At 34.2% G+C, this 17,275-nt stretch overlaps 1 protein-coding gene, 1 long non-coding RNA gene and 1 pseudogene across 2 annotated transcripts; 1 reads left to right on the plus strand and 2 right to left on the minus strand.

The window, feature by feature from the left end:
- The first annotated feature begins 4,033 nt into the window (after positions 1 to 4,033).
- LOC106297283 lies at positions 4,034 to 9,530 on the plus strand (annotated as a pseudogene).
- Positions 9,531 to 9,627: 97 nt separating this feature from the next.
- Positions 9,628 to 10,412, minus strand: LOC106299219. Its single transcript, XR_001261720.1, has 5 exons — positions 10,338 to 10,412; positions 10,141 to 10,258; positions 9,980 to 10,059; positions 9,859 to 9,882; positions 9,628 to 9,785 (listed from the first exon to the last, which is right to left on the minus strand). It is a non-coding gene; the product is annotated as an uncharacterized LOC106299219 (long non-coding RNA).
- An 8-nt stretch (positions 10,413 to 10,420) lies between these two features.
- Positions 10,421 to 16,029, minus strand: LOC106297284 (polyadenylate-binding protein, cytoplasmic and nuclear-like). Its single transcript, XM_013733559.1, has 26 exons — positions 15,891 to 16,029; positions 15,642 to 15,689; positions 15,432 to 15,502; positions 15,199 to 15,352; positions 15,051 to 15,130; positions 14,951 to 14,974; positions 14,813 to 14,882; positions 14,605 to 14,672; positions 13,141 to 13,258; positions 12,976 to 13,064; positions 12,846 to 12,869; positions 12,709 to 12,763; positions 12,555 to 12,625; positions 12,370 to 12,487; positions 12,211 to 12,302; positions 12,094 to 12,117; positions 11,941 to 12,004; positions 11,724 to 11,776; positions 11,531 to 11,648; positions 11,370 to 11,459; positions 11,132 to 11,205; positions 10,949 to 11,066; positions 10,781 to 10,863; positions 10,676 to 10,699; positions 10,518 to 10,584; positions 10,421 to 10,438 (listed from the first exon to the last, which is right to left on the minus strand). Exons 1-26 carry the CDS (start codon positions 16,026 to 16,028, stop codon positions 10,421 to 10,423), a joined length of 1,953 nt encoding a protein of 650 aa, XP_013589013.1. The 5' UTR covers position 16,029.
- Between the last annotated feature and the right edge of the window lie 1,246 nt (positions 16,030 to 17,275).

The following is a 17,275-nucleotide window of genomic DNA, read 5'->3' on the forward strand; positions in this document are numbered from 1 at the left end:
TGTGCACCTGGCTGGAGCGTTTCATCAGGGTTTTGGCCTGAGGAAGCCTTGTCTGCGTGTGCAGCTCGATTGCCCGGAGTCTCAAAATCAAATCTTCTACCGCTGCGGGCTCTTGTGGTTCCGCGCGGGGCTTTGCTCCTGGCCTTCGCCGTTAAGGTTTCCACCTGTTTTGTTAAGGTGTCCACCTGTTTTGCGAGAGAGGCCACAAGTTTTCCTTGTTTGTCCGTCTTTTTCTGAGCGGAGGCGAACATTTCCTTCATCTGGTCTAGTATCACGGTGTCGGCAGTGACCGTTGATACGTTTCCAGCTAGAGTTTTATCAGCGTTGGCATCAAAGGGAGTCCCGTCATGCATTTGCGGGTCTTTGTCAGCGTTTGTCGTCATATCGGACTGAGCGTGTGTGGTTGCGAGAGAGATAGATCCGTACCCCCTCCTTCTAGCGCCAAACTGTGGGAACCGAAATTCACACCATCGAGTTTTGTTAATCGGAGGAAAGCCAAGTTAACCTAGCCTTCCCTGAAGGTCCCGGTTATCTGCTGGGCCACGCACAACACAATCAATATGAAAGATTCGAAAGCAATAAATCGTAAAAGAGCGAAAAGAGAACAAAGAGGTCTTATTTCCGAATTCGCGTTTGAGCGTGAACAACAGGTAGGATCCTAGGCCACGAGAGTTGTCAGTATTTTCGCTAGTCTAGCCACCTAAGTTCTAACCTTGTCGAGTCGCAGCTCGATAGTAAAAACGGAAAAAGGCCTAAATTGCTCTAAGTATTAAGTTTGCTTTTAGAATGCTCTCCCTTTCTCTTCGTCCTAAGGCCTCCTTATATACTCCTCCTTAGGTCGGTTTACCTCTTCTCGGGCCGGATTTGTCGTGAAGCGGGCTTTTCCATATTTCCTTCTTTTTTGTGATTATCTTCGGAAATTTGACATTTATCTCTTCCCGCGGATGCGATAAACCGCCATACCAGTCTTTGGGTTCAAGTCTTTTGGAACCAAAGATGGGCCGTTGTCCGCAATTCGGATCCTCTTTGGGCCGTATCGAGACTTAAGCGTTTTTACGATTTTACTCGCGAAGTAGCCGTTGTATTGGCATGGTTCTTCCAACGGAACCCTGTTTCTTTGCATAGCTGAGGCAGTTGGTGTTAAGTCAACCGTAACCCGCTCTACTACGAAGAATAGGAAACTGTTCGAGAGACATAACCTTCCCAACTTCCTGAATACTTTCGACGATGTTTTTTAGACGCAACCTTGGTGTCGTATCCACGGACCCGAAGACTGAGTTACGGAAACTTCGGACGAAGATGCATGGTTCTGGGATGGGACCGGGTTCGGAATGGTTCATGGAGAATTGGCCGCGCTCGCCGGACGAGCCGATCCGGGGCACGATCGAGCTCGCCGGTGAGCCGACCGGCAACACGGTCGTGCTCGCCGTGCGAGCTGGCCCGTGTCACGGCCGAGCTCGCCGGCGAGTCGACCAGCAACACGGCCGTGCTCGCCGGGCGAGCTGGCCCGTGTCGCGGCCGAGCTCGCCGGCGACTCGACCGGCAACACGGCCGTGCTCGCCGGGCGAGCTGGCCCGTGTCGGGGTCGAGCTCGCCGGGCGATCTGTTTCGGCTGTTCGTTTTCTCGACTTTTGAAGTTTTGACCGAGATTAGGTTTTTCTAAGGACTTTCAGACATCGATTCCGTCGTGACCGATTTTGACCCCACCACATATCGTTTGATTGAATATCTTGAATCATCTTGTGTTGAACTTTGACCTGCTTTCATTGATTGCACCGTCCGCATACAGTCTTCTCTGTTTCCTCCAGCTAAGGAATGCCTCTGACTGCACCTTTTCTGATGATGTGGGTCATATGCCTCATGTTCATATGACCAAGTCTTTGATGCCACAAACTTGTTTCATCATGTGCAACAAAGCACTGTTGTACACTCTACCATACATAGCCCTTTTTAGCAGATCGTACTCCATGGAGCATGACTATGTTTCCCTCATTCACAGCTTTGCACTCTCTCCTTGTGAAGTGAACTATCAACCCTTCATCACACAACTGACTAATGCTGATTAGGTTTGATTTTAATCCCTTGACTAAGAACACATCCTTCAGAGGTGGTTTGGTTTCAACAGTCATTCCCTTGCCGTTGATCGTTCCTTGGCTTCCATCTCCAAATGTGACTCTACCTCCTTTCAATGGCTTTATCTCTCTAAGATTCTTGCGTGTTTCTGTCATATGACGAGAGCAACTACTGTCGAAGTACCATGAATTTTCATCTTTGGATATCAATGCCACTGCTTCTGATACAAGTGCCATGCTGCATCTTGGACCTCCGTGATTAGATCGTTGAGTTGATTTCACTGTTTGTACGTCCTAAATCAGATTTCCTGATCCAGACTTGATTTCGAGAGCCATTGCACCAGTACTTTCCTTGTCTCAGCAACTGATTTACTTTTTCCCAAAAGTGATAGCATTTCTTCTTGATGTGACCCGTTTTTCCACAGTAGTAACATCCTCTCTCCTGCTGAATCTCTGATTGTCCCACCTTCTGAAGATTCTTAACTTTCTCAGAACCAGTCTTTGAGGTAGTACCTTCAGTTGTTGTTTTCCCTTTAGAGTTGGCGCTTGGCACAAATTTGATGGGTTTTGTATCACTCTTTCCATACCCAGTGTATCCTAGACCTCGAGAAGTCTGATCCTGTCTTTCCAGACTCAAGATTTTATCAAGTTCCTTTGACCTAGTGAACATTCTGACAGTCTTGCAATGATGTTCCAGCTTGGCATTTAAGACCGATGATCGAGCCTTCTCTTCTCTAGTAATTCAATATGAACAGCAAGTCGTACATTCTCCTTTTTCAGATCTGAGGTATTTGCCTCCTTCTTTCTTTCATCATCAAGTTCTTTCCTGAGCTTTATCACCGTGTCTTCCAGCCAGCTTTTCTCCTTTTTGAGACATAGATTCTCCTTACCAATCTGAACTACCGTCTGACACAGTTCTTGATAGCTCATTCCATCATCACCATCTGCACTTGACTGATCATCATCAGTATCATTTTCTCCTTCCACAAACCCGGTGATGCCAATGAATGCTACGAAGTTACCAGCTCTTCTTCATCACTGTCTTCTTCTGAGTCTATCTCATCAATCCCGATCATAGATTTCTCACGTCTCCTCTTCTGATCGTTGATGCATTCCAGTTGAGTGTGTCCAATTCCTTTGCACTTGTAGCACTTGATTTATCTCCTCCGAACAGTTGGACAATCAGTTTTGTAATGTCCATACCCCTTGCACTCATGACACTTAACCTCTTATGATCGTTCTTTTCTGACTCAGATATTCGTTTCTCACCTTCTGCAGCACGTTGTGATGTAATTCCTCTTCTCTGACCTGATTCGGATCTATGAAGGACTCTGTCAAATCGCCTAACAAGCATACTTACTGGATCATCGTCATCTTCTTTGTCATCTGAATCTTGTGATACCAGTGCAACTCCCTTTCCTTTCTTTCCTCCGTCAATCTCCATTTCATGTGCTCTCAGCATCCCTACTACTTCATCAAAGCTTATCTCATCTGTGTTTAGTGAGACTGACATAGTTGCCTTGTATGCGGTATACTTAGATGGTAAACACCTTAGAAACTTCTTGACCAGCTTCTTATCCTTGTATTTCTTTCCCAATACCAAGGATTCCTGAGCTATGCCACTGAGCTGTGAGCTGAATTCTACAACTGATTCACTTTCTCCCATTTTGAGATTCTCAAACTTGGATGCTAGATAATCCAGTCGTCATCTCTTCACTTTTGACGTTCCTTCGAAGTGAGTTTGCAATATTTCCCATGCTTCCTTGGTAGTCTTACATCCTTTAATCAGCTCAAAGTAATTCTTTGTAACACTGGCGTGTATAACTGAAAGTGCTCTGGAGTTGAACTTCGCCATCTTGAGTTATGTTTCGGTCCAAAGTTCTTCTTCTTTGTTGAATTCAACACCATTCTCGTCCTTAGCCTTTGGTTCTGACCATCCAGTTGTCACAGATTTCCACGCCATGGCATCAATCCCTCGAATGATAGACCTCATTCGTGACTTCCAAAGTCCGTAGTTGGATCCATCCAACATCACCCTTGTGCTTGACACCAGCTCATGATAGTTCTCAATTTCTTCCGCATGATCTCACCTGTTATATAATTGAACGGGTGACTGCTCTGATACCACTTGTAAATGCAAGAACAAACTCATAGAGTAAAAGCACATAGTACACCAGAGAATATCTCTACAAAGATATGTGTTATTACTAGTATTCTTTTAAAGCGAACTTACTAGTATCTCTTTAAACAGAACTCGAACAAGATCAAGACCCTTCTCGACTTGCTCCCCTAGCCTCACACGTCCTAAGATCGAATACAAGATCTCTAGAACCTCTACCCCTTAGCCCTTAGTGTTATTCGCTCGCTTACAAGCTTAGCGAACTCCACTCTTATGCTAAGAATACAATTCTCTCGACAACCCTAATCCACATATCGAGTTTGACTATATATACAATACAGCCAAGTCGGCTATTCACGCCTATCTACCCAATATTCCCTATCTACCCAAATAAAGCAAGTTCCCTAAAACCTCTCCAAAGTCTTTTAGAAAACTTTCATCGTGAGATCTCCCTTATCCAAGGTGAATCTCTTCAAGCTTGCTCCCCAAGATATCTTCGTATCAACTTAGCCTTGATCCGCAATCCATTCTTCAAGCCGCAATCTTCATCTTGATTTGTTCATCTACACGTACACTTCTCTGTTGCAGACTCTGCTTCATTCGCTGTTGTACTTGCGTCTGTATCAGAACGTCCATCTGATCTTTGCATCTACAGCATCTGTCCACGACTTGATCTGCTTCTTTCAAAAAGCAAAAAAAACTCATAATCTGGAACCCTACAACGAGAAAGTTGTACACCCTAACCAAACCCGAAAAAATGGAAGTATGCAACATTCTTATTAGGATATGATCCAACTGATGCTAAATACAAAGTTTTGTGCATTCGTTTTGGTGAAACCACTGACGAGGGTTGTGTTTTAACATTGGGATCAGCTCAAGAATCATGGAGAAGGATCAAAACCAACCATAAGCATTATGTTTACTCTTACCCTGCCTATATATGCACTAACGGCTTTATTTATTATACAGCATATACTGACAAGACAGATAGAATTGGGTTTATAATGAGCTTTGATGTCAGATCTGAAAAGTTCCGTATGATAAAATATCCGTGAAATGTTTTTGGGTATTCTTCTGTACTCATATATCAGGGAATGTTCGGTTGTCTTAGAAGTAATAGTCCAGGTCATAGCATGACATTGTGGATTTTACAGGATGCAGAGAAACATGTTTGGTCTCCTAAAACCTTTCTTGTGCCTTTTCATTACTATGATCAGAGTTTGAAAATAGTTTGCAACTTAATTGGTATCACGGATGCAGGCAAGATTGTTTATGTACCAGCAAGGTGTTACAAATCGTTTTATGTTATCCCCTATATATTAATTGAGAAGCATTTAAAAAATTAGAACCTTAATTTTGTAGTAATTAAAAAAAAAACCCCAAGTCTAGGTGACACTTCTAAATGCTTTCTAAATTTCATTTCAAAGAATTCTAGAGCATATAATATAAAGTATAGTTTAAAAATATACTAACAACATTGTATAACCCAAAGTATAAGAAATGTGTATTTTTTCCTTAAATAAAAGCTACAGAATTACCTAATATGATTAACATATATATATATATATATATATGATAATTAATGACTATGAATAATAAAGATTTGATAACAATTTTTGCATCATTCTTCATTTTTTGTTTAATTTTATATTATTAAAAAGATTAAACAATCACATTAACCATATAATAAAAAATTAGATTTTTTTTCTTATATGTTATATTTTGATTTTTTAAAAAATGACTTTGAAATTACATAAATGAGGAAACTATATATGTTATATTTAATTTTTTAAACAACTTTAAATTACAAAAATAAGGAAACCATATATATTTTATTTTTCTTATATTTTAGATTTTTTCTTATATGTTATATTTTGAATTTTTTAAAACGACTTTAAATTACAAAAATAAAAGTTTTTCTTAACAAAACAACTAAAAGCATTAAAATGACATGTATCAATTCAATGGTTGATCTGAAACTTTTCAAAACCATATAGAAGATAAATGTCAAAATAATTCAACTGTGGGAACAATACTGTTCAATTTTTTCAAGAATGTGTTCGGTGGAAAAAATATAGTTTTTGTGTTATAATTTGTTAAATGTCTAATCTGATCAACCCATAATATATTAATCATATTTTAGTTCCACCATTTTTAATAAAAAATGATCCAGTCCATCTAGTGGTGTTCAATCCGGATACCGGTTCGGTTTCGATTCGATTTTTCCGGTTTTTCGATATTTTGGTTTATGAAAAATAGCTACCATATTAAAACCATATTTACTTTGGTTTGGTTTATATACCGTCTGTTTCGGTTTATTCGGTTTTATATCAAAATATCAAAATACCAAAATACCATAAATTTATTTTTTTTAAAAGTATTTTATGGATTTTATTTATATTATTAGATATTAGTTTTTATCTAACATGAAGATATTTTGGTTAATACTATTTAAAATATTTTGTAAACATATTAAGTTAATAATTATAATAGTTTTTACATAATAGAAATTAGTAATCCATAATATTATAAATAACTAAATTTAAACACTCATATTTGTTAACAAGAGGGTAAACATTATGTTTTATTTAATTTGATAAAAATAAAAATGAATTCCATTTCAAAGAATTCTAGAGCATCTTATTATATAAAGCTTGGTTTTTTAAAGTTAATAATTAACATGATCGTGACACATAGCAATTACATATTTAAGATTGTGACACGTGTTAATCTATCTCATAATTTAAAATATATATACTAAGATATTAACAAAAACAAATTTTATTAAAAACCTTATTATATATTATTTAATGGCAATTTTCCTTTTTTAAAATCCTAATAAAAAGATAATTGCAAAAGATTATTTGATTATAATTTTCCTTCTAATAATGTGTGACATGTGTTTAAATATATAACGATTAAAATATATCTTATTATATAAAGCTTGGTTTTTTAAAGTTGCTAATTAACATGATCGTGACACATAACAATTACATATTTAAGATTGTGACAGGTGTTAATCTATCTGATAATTAAAAATATGTATACTAAGATATTAACAAAAATAAATTTTACTAAAAATCTTATTATATATTATTTAATGGTAATTTTCCTTTTTTAAAATCCTAATAAAAAGATAATTGCAAAAGATTTTTTGATTATAATTTTCCTTCTAATAATGTGTGACATGTGTTTAAATATATAATGATTAAAATATATATAATAAGATAATAAAAACGAATTTGAAAAAACTACTTTTAAAAATTATTTAATAGCAAAAACGATTTATAAAAAATATTTAGTAGTAATATTTTTAGAATTTTTCCTTTATAAAAATCCTAAAAATAGATTTGAAAACAATTTATTTACTATAATTTTTCTTTTCTAAAATTGCTAATTAACATGATTGTGACAAATGGTAGTTATATATTTAAAAATGTGATATGTGTTAAACTATATCATAATCAAAATATATATACTAAAATAATAAAAATGATTTTTCTTAAAAATTAATTATAAATATTATTTAATAGTCTTATTATTATTAATATTATTAATATCATTATTATTATTATTATTGTTATTATTATTTTTCATTATAATGTTTGTTTTAAAAGATACTAAAGATAGAGAATCATAAAAGATAAATATTAATTTTTTTTTAAAAAATGTTAAACAAAAACGAATTGTAAAACCCTAAAAGTACAATAAATTATTTAATAAAAACATGAAGAAAAACTAACATTAAAATAAATAATATTACCTTTTTAAAAGCATAATTAAAAAATATTTTTTTAAAATACTCTTATTATTTTCTTATAAGTAAATAAATTTCCTTTTTTAATAGATAATTATATGTTAAAAAATTATGACAAAAAATAGCTACAAATATTTCACATCTATATTTAGGTTTAAGCTCCCACATATTTTACAAAACACAATAATATTTACATGAAAATTATTACATTAGTATTTTCTTTTAATTTTTTGATATAACTAAACTTTTTATTAACATTATTACATCTTATGATGCTAGCATAAATTTTAATTTTGTTGTTATTGTCGTACATAAGTATGTGTGAATATGATAAATATGTGTTTGTATGTATAAAACATAATATATAAATAATTAAACATAATTTTTCTACTAAAAATAAAATAGTTGTATAAAAATCTAAAAAATAAAATAATTAATTTCCTTTTTAAAAGTCTAAATCAAATAAAAACGTAAAAGTAAACTTATTTTTCTTATAATTAACTAACTTTACTTTTTAATAATTTAGTATTAAAAAATATAAACTAAAATTAACGTCAAATATTTCAATTGATATGATTGTGATATGTGTCAATTAAAACATTAGATTGTGAACGTGTCAATAAAAAATTCTATTATTTTCCTAAAATATTAAATAAAAGAGATTTCTAAAATAAAATTCTTTTCTAATCTTAACAAATTAAAAAATTTTCTTTTTTCTTTATATCGTGACCAGAGAAAATTGTAAAATTTTATTTAATAGTAATTTTTACTTCAAAAATTTAATGATAAACATGATAGTAACAATTATTCAATTAATAAGAAAAATTGTAAAAATATTAATGATATTGAAAAAGACGAATTTTGAAAATTACAACTTTTAAAAATAGTTAACATTAACTGGAAATAGTTATTTGATATAATTTTTTTTAAAAAAAAATCCTAGACAAAATATAATTGTAAAAGATTATGTAATATTAATTTCCTTTTTTTTTTTTGACAGCAAAGCATTTACAGACTCATGTTGACTCTGTAAACCAGATCGGTAACTCCGCATCCATGTGAACGACAAAGGACAGTTGTTTCCTAGCACTGCGTGCTAAGCTATCCGCCCGAAGGTTCGCCGTCCGAGATACATGGACGATGTCTGAGTTGAAAAAACTTCCTTTGAGAAGCTTGATGTCTTCCAGATAGGTTTCAAATGCTGGTCATTCTTTTGGTTCCGAAACCATCTTCACCAATTGATAACAATACGTTGCAAACGTTACCTGAAACTGTCTTAAATTCTTCGTACATTCCATTCCATTGCCCAAAGGTTTGTAGGAAATTTAAATCAGTTTCTGTTAAGTTGTGTGCATATAGTGAAATAATAAGCATCAGTTTCTGTCCCTTTTCCAAATGCAAATTATTATATCTGATCAGAAGATGTATCTTTAGCTTGCAGTGAATAAAAAACAAGTCATATTCAAACAAATACTAAAAATGCTCCAAACAAAGAATAGTGAGAAAAGACAAGGGGTAGTGAGAACTTTTAGAAGTTATTTGGTACTCGGGGCTGGTCTCCCAGTGTGAGAAAAGCAGTTGATCTAACCTCTATCTTGTCGCGGACAGTTATAAAAAGTCATAGTGATAAAAAAAAAACCAGAGCGTTGCAGTGAGATCAAAGTAAGGCATTTAAACATTACACTTATTTTACTGATAATAAAAAGTTATAAACTAAGTTGCCACTGTAGGTAAAAACACCAAAGAGCCCTTCATCGTTTTCTATCACTCGTCAGTGAAGGCGATCTTCAGATTCGGGGCGGTCTTCAAATATTCTCGTCGAAGCTTGTCCTCGTACCTGGAATATATCAAACCCCCTTATCAGACTCTTGATAACAAAAATTAAAAAAGCATATACTTAAATCACATACCAAAGCTTTTGTGCAAGGTTGTACCTAATTAACAAAAACAATAGTGTTAATACTTTTTTATGACATCAACACAAAAGCAATGCGTTAGCGAAACAAATCTACACAGGGAACATTAATTTACTTGTGTCGGAAAGGGTACGTAGCAGCTATTTCAGCCTCGTAGAAAATAAGCTTACATCTTCTTTTCCGGTGTCGTAGCGCCTGCAGGATAAGAAGATTTAATCAGCATATCTTACTTTCAGATATTCTTCATCATAAGTATACACTATTTTTCATCATCACCTTCTGTGCTTCATTAGAAGAAGCAAACTCAACAAACCCACAGTTCACATGCTCACCACAGTGGTCTACAATAAGTCGAACACGAACAACTTGTACAACATCTTTGAAGATTTTGGAACTGTAAAAATGAAAGTTGAAATATCAGTCATCAAAAACTTGCTACAAGAACGAAATAGGTAATTAAAGGTGCTACTTACATATTTGAAATCTGCAATTCGTTATTGTGGTGAGAAAGATTGGCAACAAAGAGTGTCTTTCTCCTAACGGCATTTTCCTGTATTTAGTAACCAATAAGTATCTTTAGACTTTGTGACAACAGTTGTGTTATTAAATGCCAACGAGCAGGACATAATTTGAAAGATAACAAGAACAGGTACCTCAGCAAAATCGGGAGTTTCGTCAGCTCCTATCAAAAGGCTTTCTTGTCGAAGGTAGTTTTCGTACCTAGAATATAAAAAAAAGAAAGTATCATCTATCAATGAATAGAAACAACTATAACCAAAGTGCTCATGACAAATTTAGTTAAATTCCTTACCAAACCTTGTGATCAATGCAATACCTAATCAACAATAATAATAGCGTTAGTCTTCTGTATCAAAAACTCAAGCAACAAGTTGGAATCAGGTTTGCATAAACATACTTGAATCGGCCTTGAGCCTTCTTAGGAACATCAAGAAAAATTTTGCGACGGTGAAAATGTTCACCATTTTTCTTTTCCAGCGCCTAAGTAAAAAAAGAATTTTTTATCAGCAATCAAACTTTCAAATGACTACTAAAATACTTTTAATCATTAAAATAAACTCCTCGCCTTCTTTGCTTCATCAGCAGAAGCAAACTCAACAAAGCCAGTGCCCACATGATTGCCCATGAGGTTGCAAATAAGTCGAACATGAACAACTTGTCCAACATCTTTGAAGAAATCGATGCTGTCAGGAAAAAAAATATTAGTCTTGCTCCGAGAACAAAAGAGGAAATTAAAGGTGCTACTTACATATGTGATATTTCAGTTTTTTCGCGAGGGAGATTGGCAACATAGAGCGTCTTACTTCTTGAGGTGGCAACTGCCTGAATTTAACAGCCTAGTGTGTTAGCACGACTCAAAAGGAGAAAAGCACTTCAAAAAGAAGACTCATCCACAGAATAAGTAATCTTTAGACTTTGTGGCAACAGTTGTACTGCTAAGCATTTCTTTTAAGCCTGACATATTTGAAGATCATAAGAAAAGCTACCTCAACAAAATCGGGAGTAGTTTGATCAAGTCCTTTCATCAACATAATCTTATGATCGTCCATATATGCACCATTCACCATTTTCAGCGCCTACAGTTAAAAAAAGATTTATCAGCTAAGTTTTAATACTCTTTTCATCATTAAAACAAAACTAGTCTCACCTCCTGTGCTTCATAAGGAGAAGCAAACTCAATAAAGCCATAGCCCACATGCTTACACTCGCGGTTAACAATAAGTCGAACACTGACAACGTCTCCAACATTTTTGAAGAACTTGATGCTGTCAATGTAGAGGATTAAAAAAATATCAGTCATGAAAAACTTAAGCAACATGGAAATTTAAGATGCTACTTACATATGTGATATTTTAGTTGTTTGTGGAGAGAGGTTGGCAACAAGGAGTACGTTCTGAAATTAACAACCAACTGTGTTAGCAAGCACGAATCTTTAGAGGAAAAGGACTTGAACTGCATAACAACAAACTCATCCCCGGCAACAGTTGTGTTACTAAACGCTAAGCGTTTCTTCTGAAGCCTGACATATCATATTTTGAAGATGATAAGAATAGTTACCTCAGCAGGTGTCTTATCTTCTTCTATCACAAAACTTTCACTTTGAAGCAAGTCTTCATTGAACCTGGATCAATATCAAAAATAAACCCGTGTGAACACTCCATGTGTAACAAAAACGTATGTGCTCTTTAAAACAAGTGGTTAAACCCTTACCAAACCTTGTGATCTATGCAATGCCTAATTAACAAAAAAAAAAAAAAAAAAAGGAAGATAGCGTTAATGGCATATAAACTCAAGCAAATGGTTTTACAAAAACAGTAATCAATTTACTTGGGTGGAAGGTTCTCTGCAAATTCATTATTCGCCACATCAAGAAAAATGCTGCTGTTGTGCAAATATTCACCGTTCTTTTGCTGCAGCGCCTACATGATAAAAGATTTAATCAGCAAATGACTAGGTAAATAAATTTTACATTATTACTACTCTCACCTTATTTGCTTCGTTAGAAGAAGCAAACTCAACAAAGCCACAGCCCGCATGCTCACCACACTGGTCTAGAATAAGTCGAACCCGAACAACTTCCCCAGCATCTTTGAAGAAATCGATGCTGTCGAAATGGAGGGCAAAATATATAAGTCATGAAAAACTAACTCAAAGAGAAAAATTTTGCTTACATATCTGATATGATAGTTTTCTGGTGTGAGAGATGGGAAATAAAGAGAGTCTTCTTTGGTACGGCAGTTGCCTGAATTTAACAGCTATGTTTTGTTAGCAACACATGTGTTATTAATCGCCTGACAAATTTTGAAGATAATAAAGAAGAGGCACCTCAGCAAAATCGGGAGTTGCATCAAGTCCTTCAACCGGAAGGCTTTCTTCGAACCTGAAATATTATATCAAAAACTTAAGCCAATGTGCTATTATTCATAACAAGCTCAAAGAGGTAAATAGTTAAAAGTCCTTACCAAACCTTGTAATCTAGGCAATACCTAAAAAAAAGAAAGAAGGCGTTAATCTTCTGTAATGGTATCAAAACTCGAGCAATAGGATAAAAGAAAGTGTTACAGAAACAACAAAAAAAAAAACACAATTTACTTGGGTGGAAGGTACGTCGCTCCATTATTAGCCAGTTCAAGAAAAATTTTACAGTCGTGCAAAGATTCACCATTCTTCTGTTGCAGCGCCTGCAGTATGAAAGAGATTATAAGCAATTGAATTCAAATGACTACCTATCATCAGTAGTATAAAGTAAGCTCTCACCTTATTTGCATCATTCACAGAAGCAAAATCAACAAAGCCATAACCCACATGCTTGCCCGTGTGGTCTCCTATAAGTCGAACATAAGAAACTCCTCCAACATCTTTGAAGAAATCGATGCAGTCAGGATAAGATATCAGTCAGCAAAAACTTTTCCAGAGATAGAAAAAGGAAATTAAAGGCTGGGTTTTAAATTTCGAATGGCGACTCTTGGCGTTAGGAGGGTCGACACTCGCCACACGCCATGGCTTTTTATGGCGATCGCCATTTGTATCCCAAAGCCAAATTACAGTCAGCTTCTACCCCTAAAGAATATATTTCAGAAACCAAAACACCTTATTCATTGATAAAATAAATGTAGAAAACATAAAACACCAAATGAAAACACATATTCAAAGCATAATACCAAAGCAAAACACCAATTCAAAACAAAACCCGAAATCTAAAACAAAACAAGATAACAAAAAAATGATATACGTAATGAACATCAACTTAAAATCCTATGAACCCTATGTCAAAGAGAGATTTGCATAAGAAAAAATGACTAGGATAGCAATAAAAAAGTTTTTGTCACAAATATAGCCTATAAAAATAAAAATGACCAAAATAGCACTTAATGTTTTATCAAAAGAAATAAATATACATTTATACCCCAATAGTAAATTAATTTAGACATTAAGGTTTAGAGTCAAGGGGTGGAGTTTAGGATTTAGGATTTAGGGTTTAGAGTAGGGTTTACGGTTTAGAAGTTTAGGGTTTAGGGTTTAGGGTTTAGAGTTTAGGGGTGAGGTTTAGGGTTTAGGGTTTAGAATTAAGGGGTGGAGTTTAGGGTTTAGGGTTTAAGGTTTAGGATTTAGGGTTTAGGGTTTAGGGTTTAGGGTTTAGAGTTTAGGTTTTAGGGTTTAGAGCTGGTGAGTGGGGTTTTGGAATAAGATTTCAGAAAAATAAAAAAAATTTATATTTTTCAAAACATAAAATGCTATTTTGGTCATTTTAATTTTTTAAGGACTATTTTTGTGACATAAACTTAAAAAAGTGTTATTTTGGAGATTTGCCCTTTGCATAAATAAAGAAGAGTTACTGCCCGTGTATCTAGCCGAGAAAGCAAGAACTTAAGAAAAACGATAGGGTCATGTTACTATTATATAGTACTATTGTTGAAGTAATTAGGGTTTTAGATGGATTAGGGCTTTCTGTTTAGTATATTTAGAGTATAGTACTATTTTACTTAACCATTGTGGATTTAGAAACCAAAATTCTGTTAAACCAACTTGGTTTGTTTCTCAACAACGAAGCGACGCTATGGTCGACACCCAGTAAATAAGAAAAGCGAGCAAAGGCGGTCGACATGTGTACCTCGCATGGCCATGAGGGGTTCTGGCGTTTTGGAGATCGCCAGCGGTCGCCACTCGCCATGGCGTTCAAAGCGGTCGCCATTTAAAACCAAGATTAAAGGAGCTACTAACATATCTCTTGGTTTAGTTTGGGGAGAGAAACGGCCCACAAAGAGCGTCTTTTTTGGTATGGCAGGTTCCTGAAGTCAGCAGGAGAGTGTGTTAGATTGCATAACAACAAAAAGCAGATTCATTCTAGAGAATAAGACGAGGTGGCTACAGTTGTGTAATGAAAAGCCAAATGTGTCTGAAATTTTTTGAAGAAAATAACAAGAGGTACCTCAGCAGAATCTGGAATTTCATCAAGTCCTTCTATCAGAAGGCCTTCCCGTTGAAGGTAGTCTTCGTACCTGGAATATCAGAAAACCTTGTGAAATTTCAATGTATGCCATTGATAACAAATAGTTAAAACCCTTACCACACATTGTGATCTACGCAATACCTGATAAACAAGAAAAACAATAGCGTTAAACTTGTGTAGTGGCAGCAGAAAGTTACATAAACATAAATCAATTTACTTGGGTGGAAGGGATGTAGCTGCCACTTTAAGAAAAACCTTGTTACGGCTCCAATATTCACCGGTCTTCATTTTCAGCGCCTAGCATGATTTCATCATAAGTAGATGCTAAAAATACTTTTAATCATATTACTATAAACTCCTCTCACCTTCTTAGCTTCGTCAGAAGAAGCAAATTCAACAAAGCCTAAACCCAGACGATTTTCCACACGCCTGCCCACACGTTTGTCCACACGGCCGCCCTTGTGGTTTAGCATAAGTCGAACACCAACAACTTGTCCAACATCTTTGAAGAAGTCGATGCTGGCAAAATGGAATAGAGGATATATCAGTCTATGAAAAGTAAGTTTGATCAAAGTGGAAACTGAAGGGTTCTACTTACACATCTGATATTTCAGTTTGGCTAGAGAGTTTGTCAAGAAAGAGCTTCTTATTAGGTGGTCCTGCAGCTTCCTGAATTTAGGATCAAAGCGTGTTAGCAGCAAGACTATAAGGAGAAAAGGACTTTTAACTTGCGTAGATTTCATCCCTACTATGTGCGTCTGTCTTCCGACTTCCGAGTTTGTGACAACAGATATTAAGAAGATATTACCTCAACAAAATCTGGATCTTCATCAAGTTCAAGTCCTTCAATTGTCTCCTGTTACAATGAATATAAGAATAAGAGCAAGAAGATTAGCTAAAACACAAACTTGTTATACGATATATTAAAAGTATCTAACAGAAATATAGCTAAAACACAAACTTGTTATACGATATATTAAAAAGTATCTGACAGAAATATAGCTAAAACACAAACTTGTTATACGATATATTAAAAAGTATCTAACAGAAATTATACCTTGGCTGAGTTTAAAGCCGACTCGTCAGACTTTGTCTCCTTCGCCTCGGATTTATGTCTCCTCAGAACCGGTTCAGTGTCCAAATCATCTTCCGGCTTTCGCTTACCCAGTGAATTAGCTTTGCTAGAACTCGCCATGGGGAAGTTGAAGTTGAAAGAAAATAACCCTACAGAGAAGAAAGCCAAGTTATTTGTATAACAATAAATCTCGTTTGGGCCGGCCTTTTATTGGTTTAGGTTTTACGATTGTTTTTTTTTTTTTTGATAAGTAAGGTTTTACGATTGTTGTGTTTCGGGGATGCTTCTTTTATTGGTTTAGGGTTTTTAAGCACTCTAGTGTCCCGTCCAATGACAATTAATTGTCCGAGCTAACATAACTGCAAAGTCAATTTCAATATGTTGGGTTATATCTAATCCAAGTACAATTAGTAATTAACCCTAACTTTTTCTTAATACTAGATTTTATACTCGCGCTTCTGTATTAATAATTTAGTTTTTGTTTTATAATACTTGTAAGTTTTTCAAAATAGAAATATATATATATTCTGTGAAAATGTATTTAAAATGTCATTTCAGTTTTTTTTTTAATTTATGTTTGTTTATCAAAGTATTCTTTTCAAAATAATTACTTCCCAGATATTTATTGTTTGAATTAACAAATGAGTAAATTATATTTGTAAATTTATTTATAATTTTTATGATTTCTATTTTTTAATATTTTGTAAATTTCTCTATGCATAGAAACCTGTAATACACTATTGTAAATATTTTTTATCATATATTTTACCTATCATATTACTCGCTTAATATAACTGCAAGTGTAGTTGTTTTTTTATCATACATTTTATTATTTTTATCAATTTTATTATTTTTATCAGACATTAAAATTACCTATCATGATGCTTGATTAATCTAGATGAAATGTATGCTTAAAAATTGTCAATACACTATTGAATTCATATTGTGTATGATAATATGTCTGATAAAAGTAAAATATAATAATTATACATTTTACCTATCTTTTTATTTGATAAACTGATTCGCATATCGATATAAATTTTATTTAAAATTGTCATTCATACTTTAATCTCTTGTTGGTATTCTATATAAATTTTATTTATAATTGATTTAACTTATTGATGTACGTATTTAAACATTTTATTTTTTAATTATTTATTATAAAAAATATTCTCTTAAATATATTTATTCAACAAAGCTTGTATGAGACATTTTAGTTTTTTTGTATTATATGAAATCCATAGTTTTTATTAGTGAACCGGGTTATAGATTTATAAGAAGTTATCATTTAACTTGCTTTATTTAATGACCTTAAGTTTTGAAAAGATCTTGTAAAGTAAGTTTTGCCTTGTTTGTTTACAATATCT

This window comes from Brassica oleracea, chromosome C6, assembly GCF_000695525.1.
Source record: "Brassica oleracea var. oleracea cultivar TO1000 chromosome C6, BOL, whole genome shotgun sequence".
Taxonomy (NCBI): Eukaryota; Viridiplantae; Streptophyta; class Magnoliopsida; order Brassicales; family Brassicaceae; genus Brassica; species Brassica oleracea.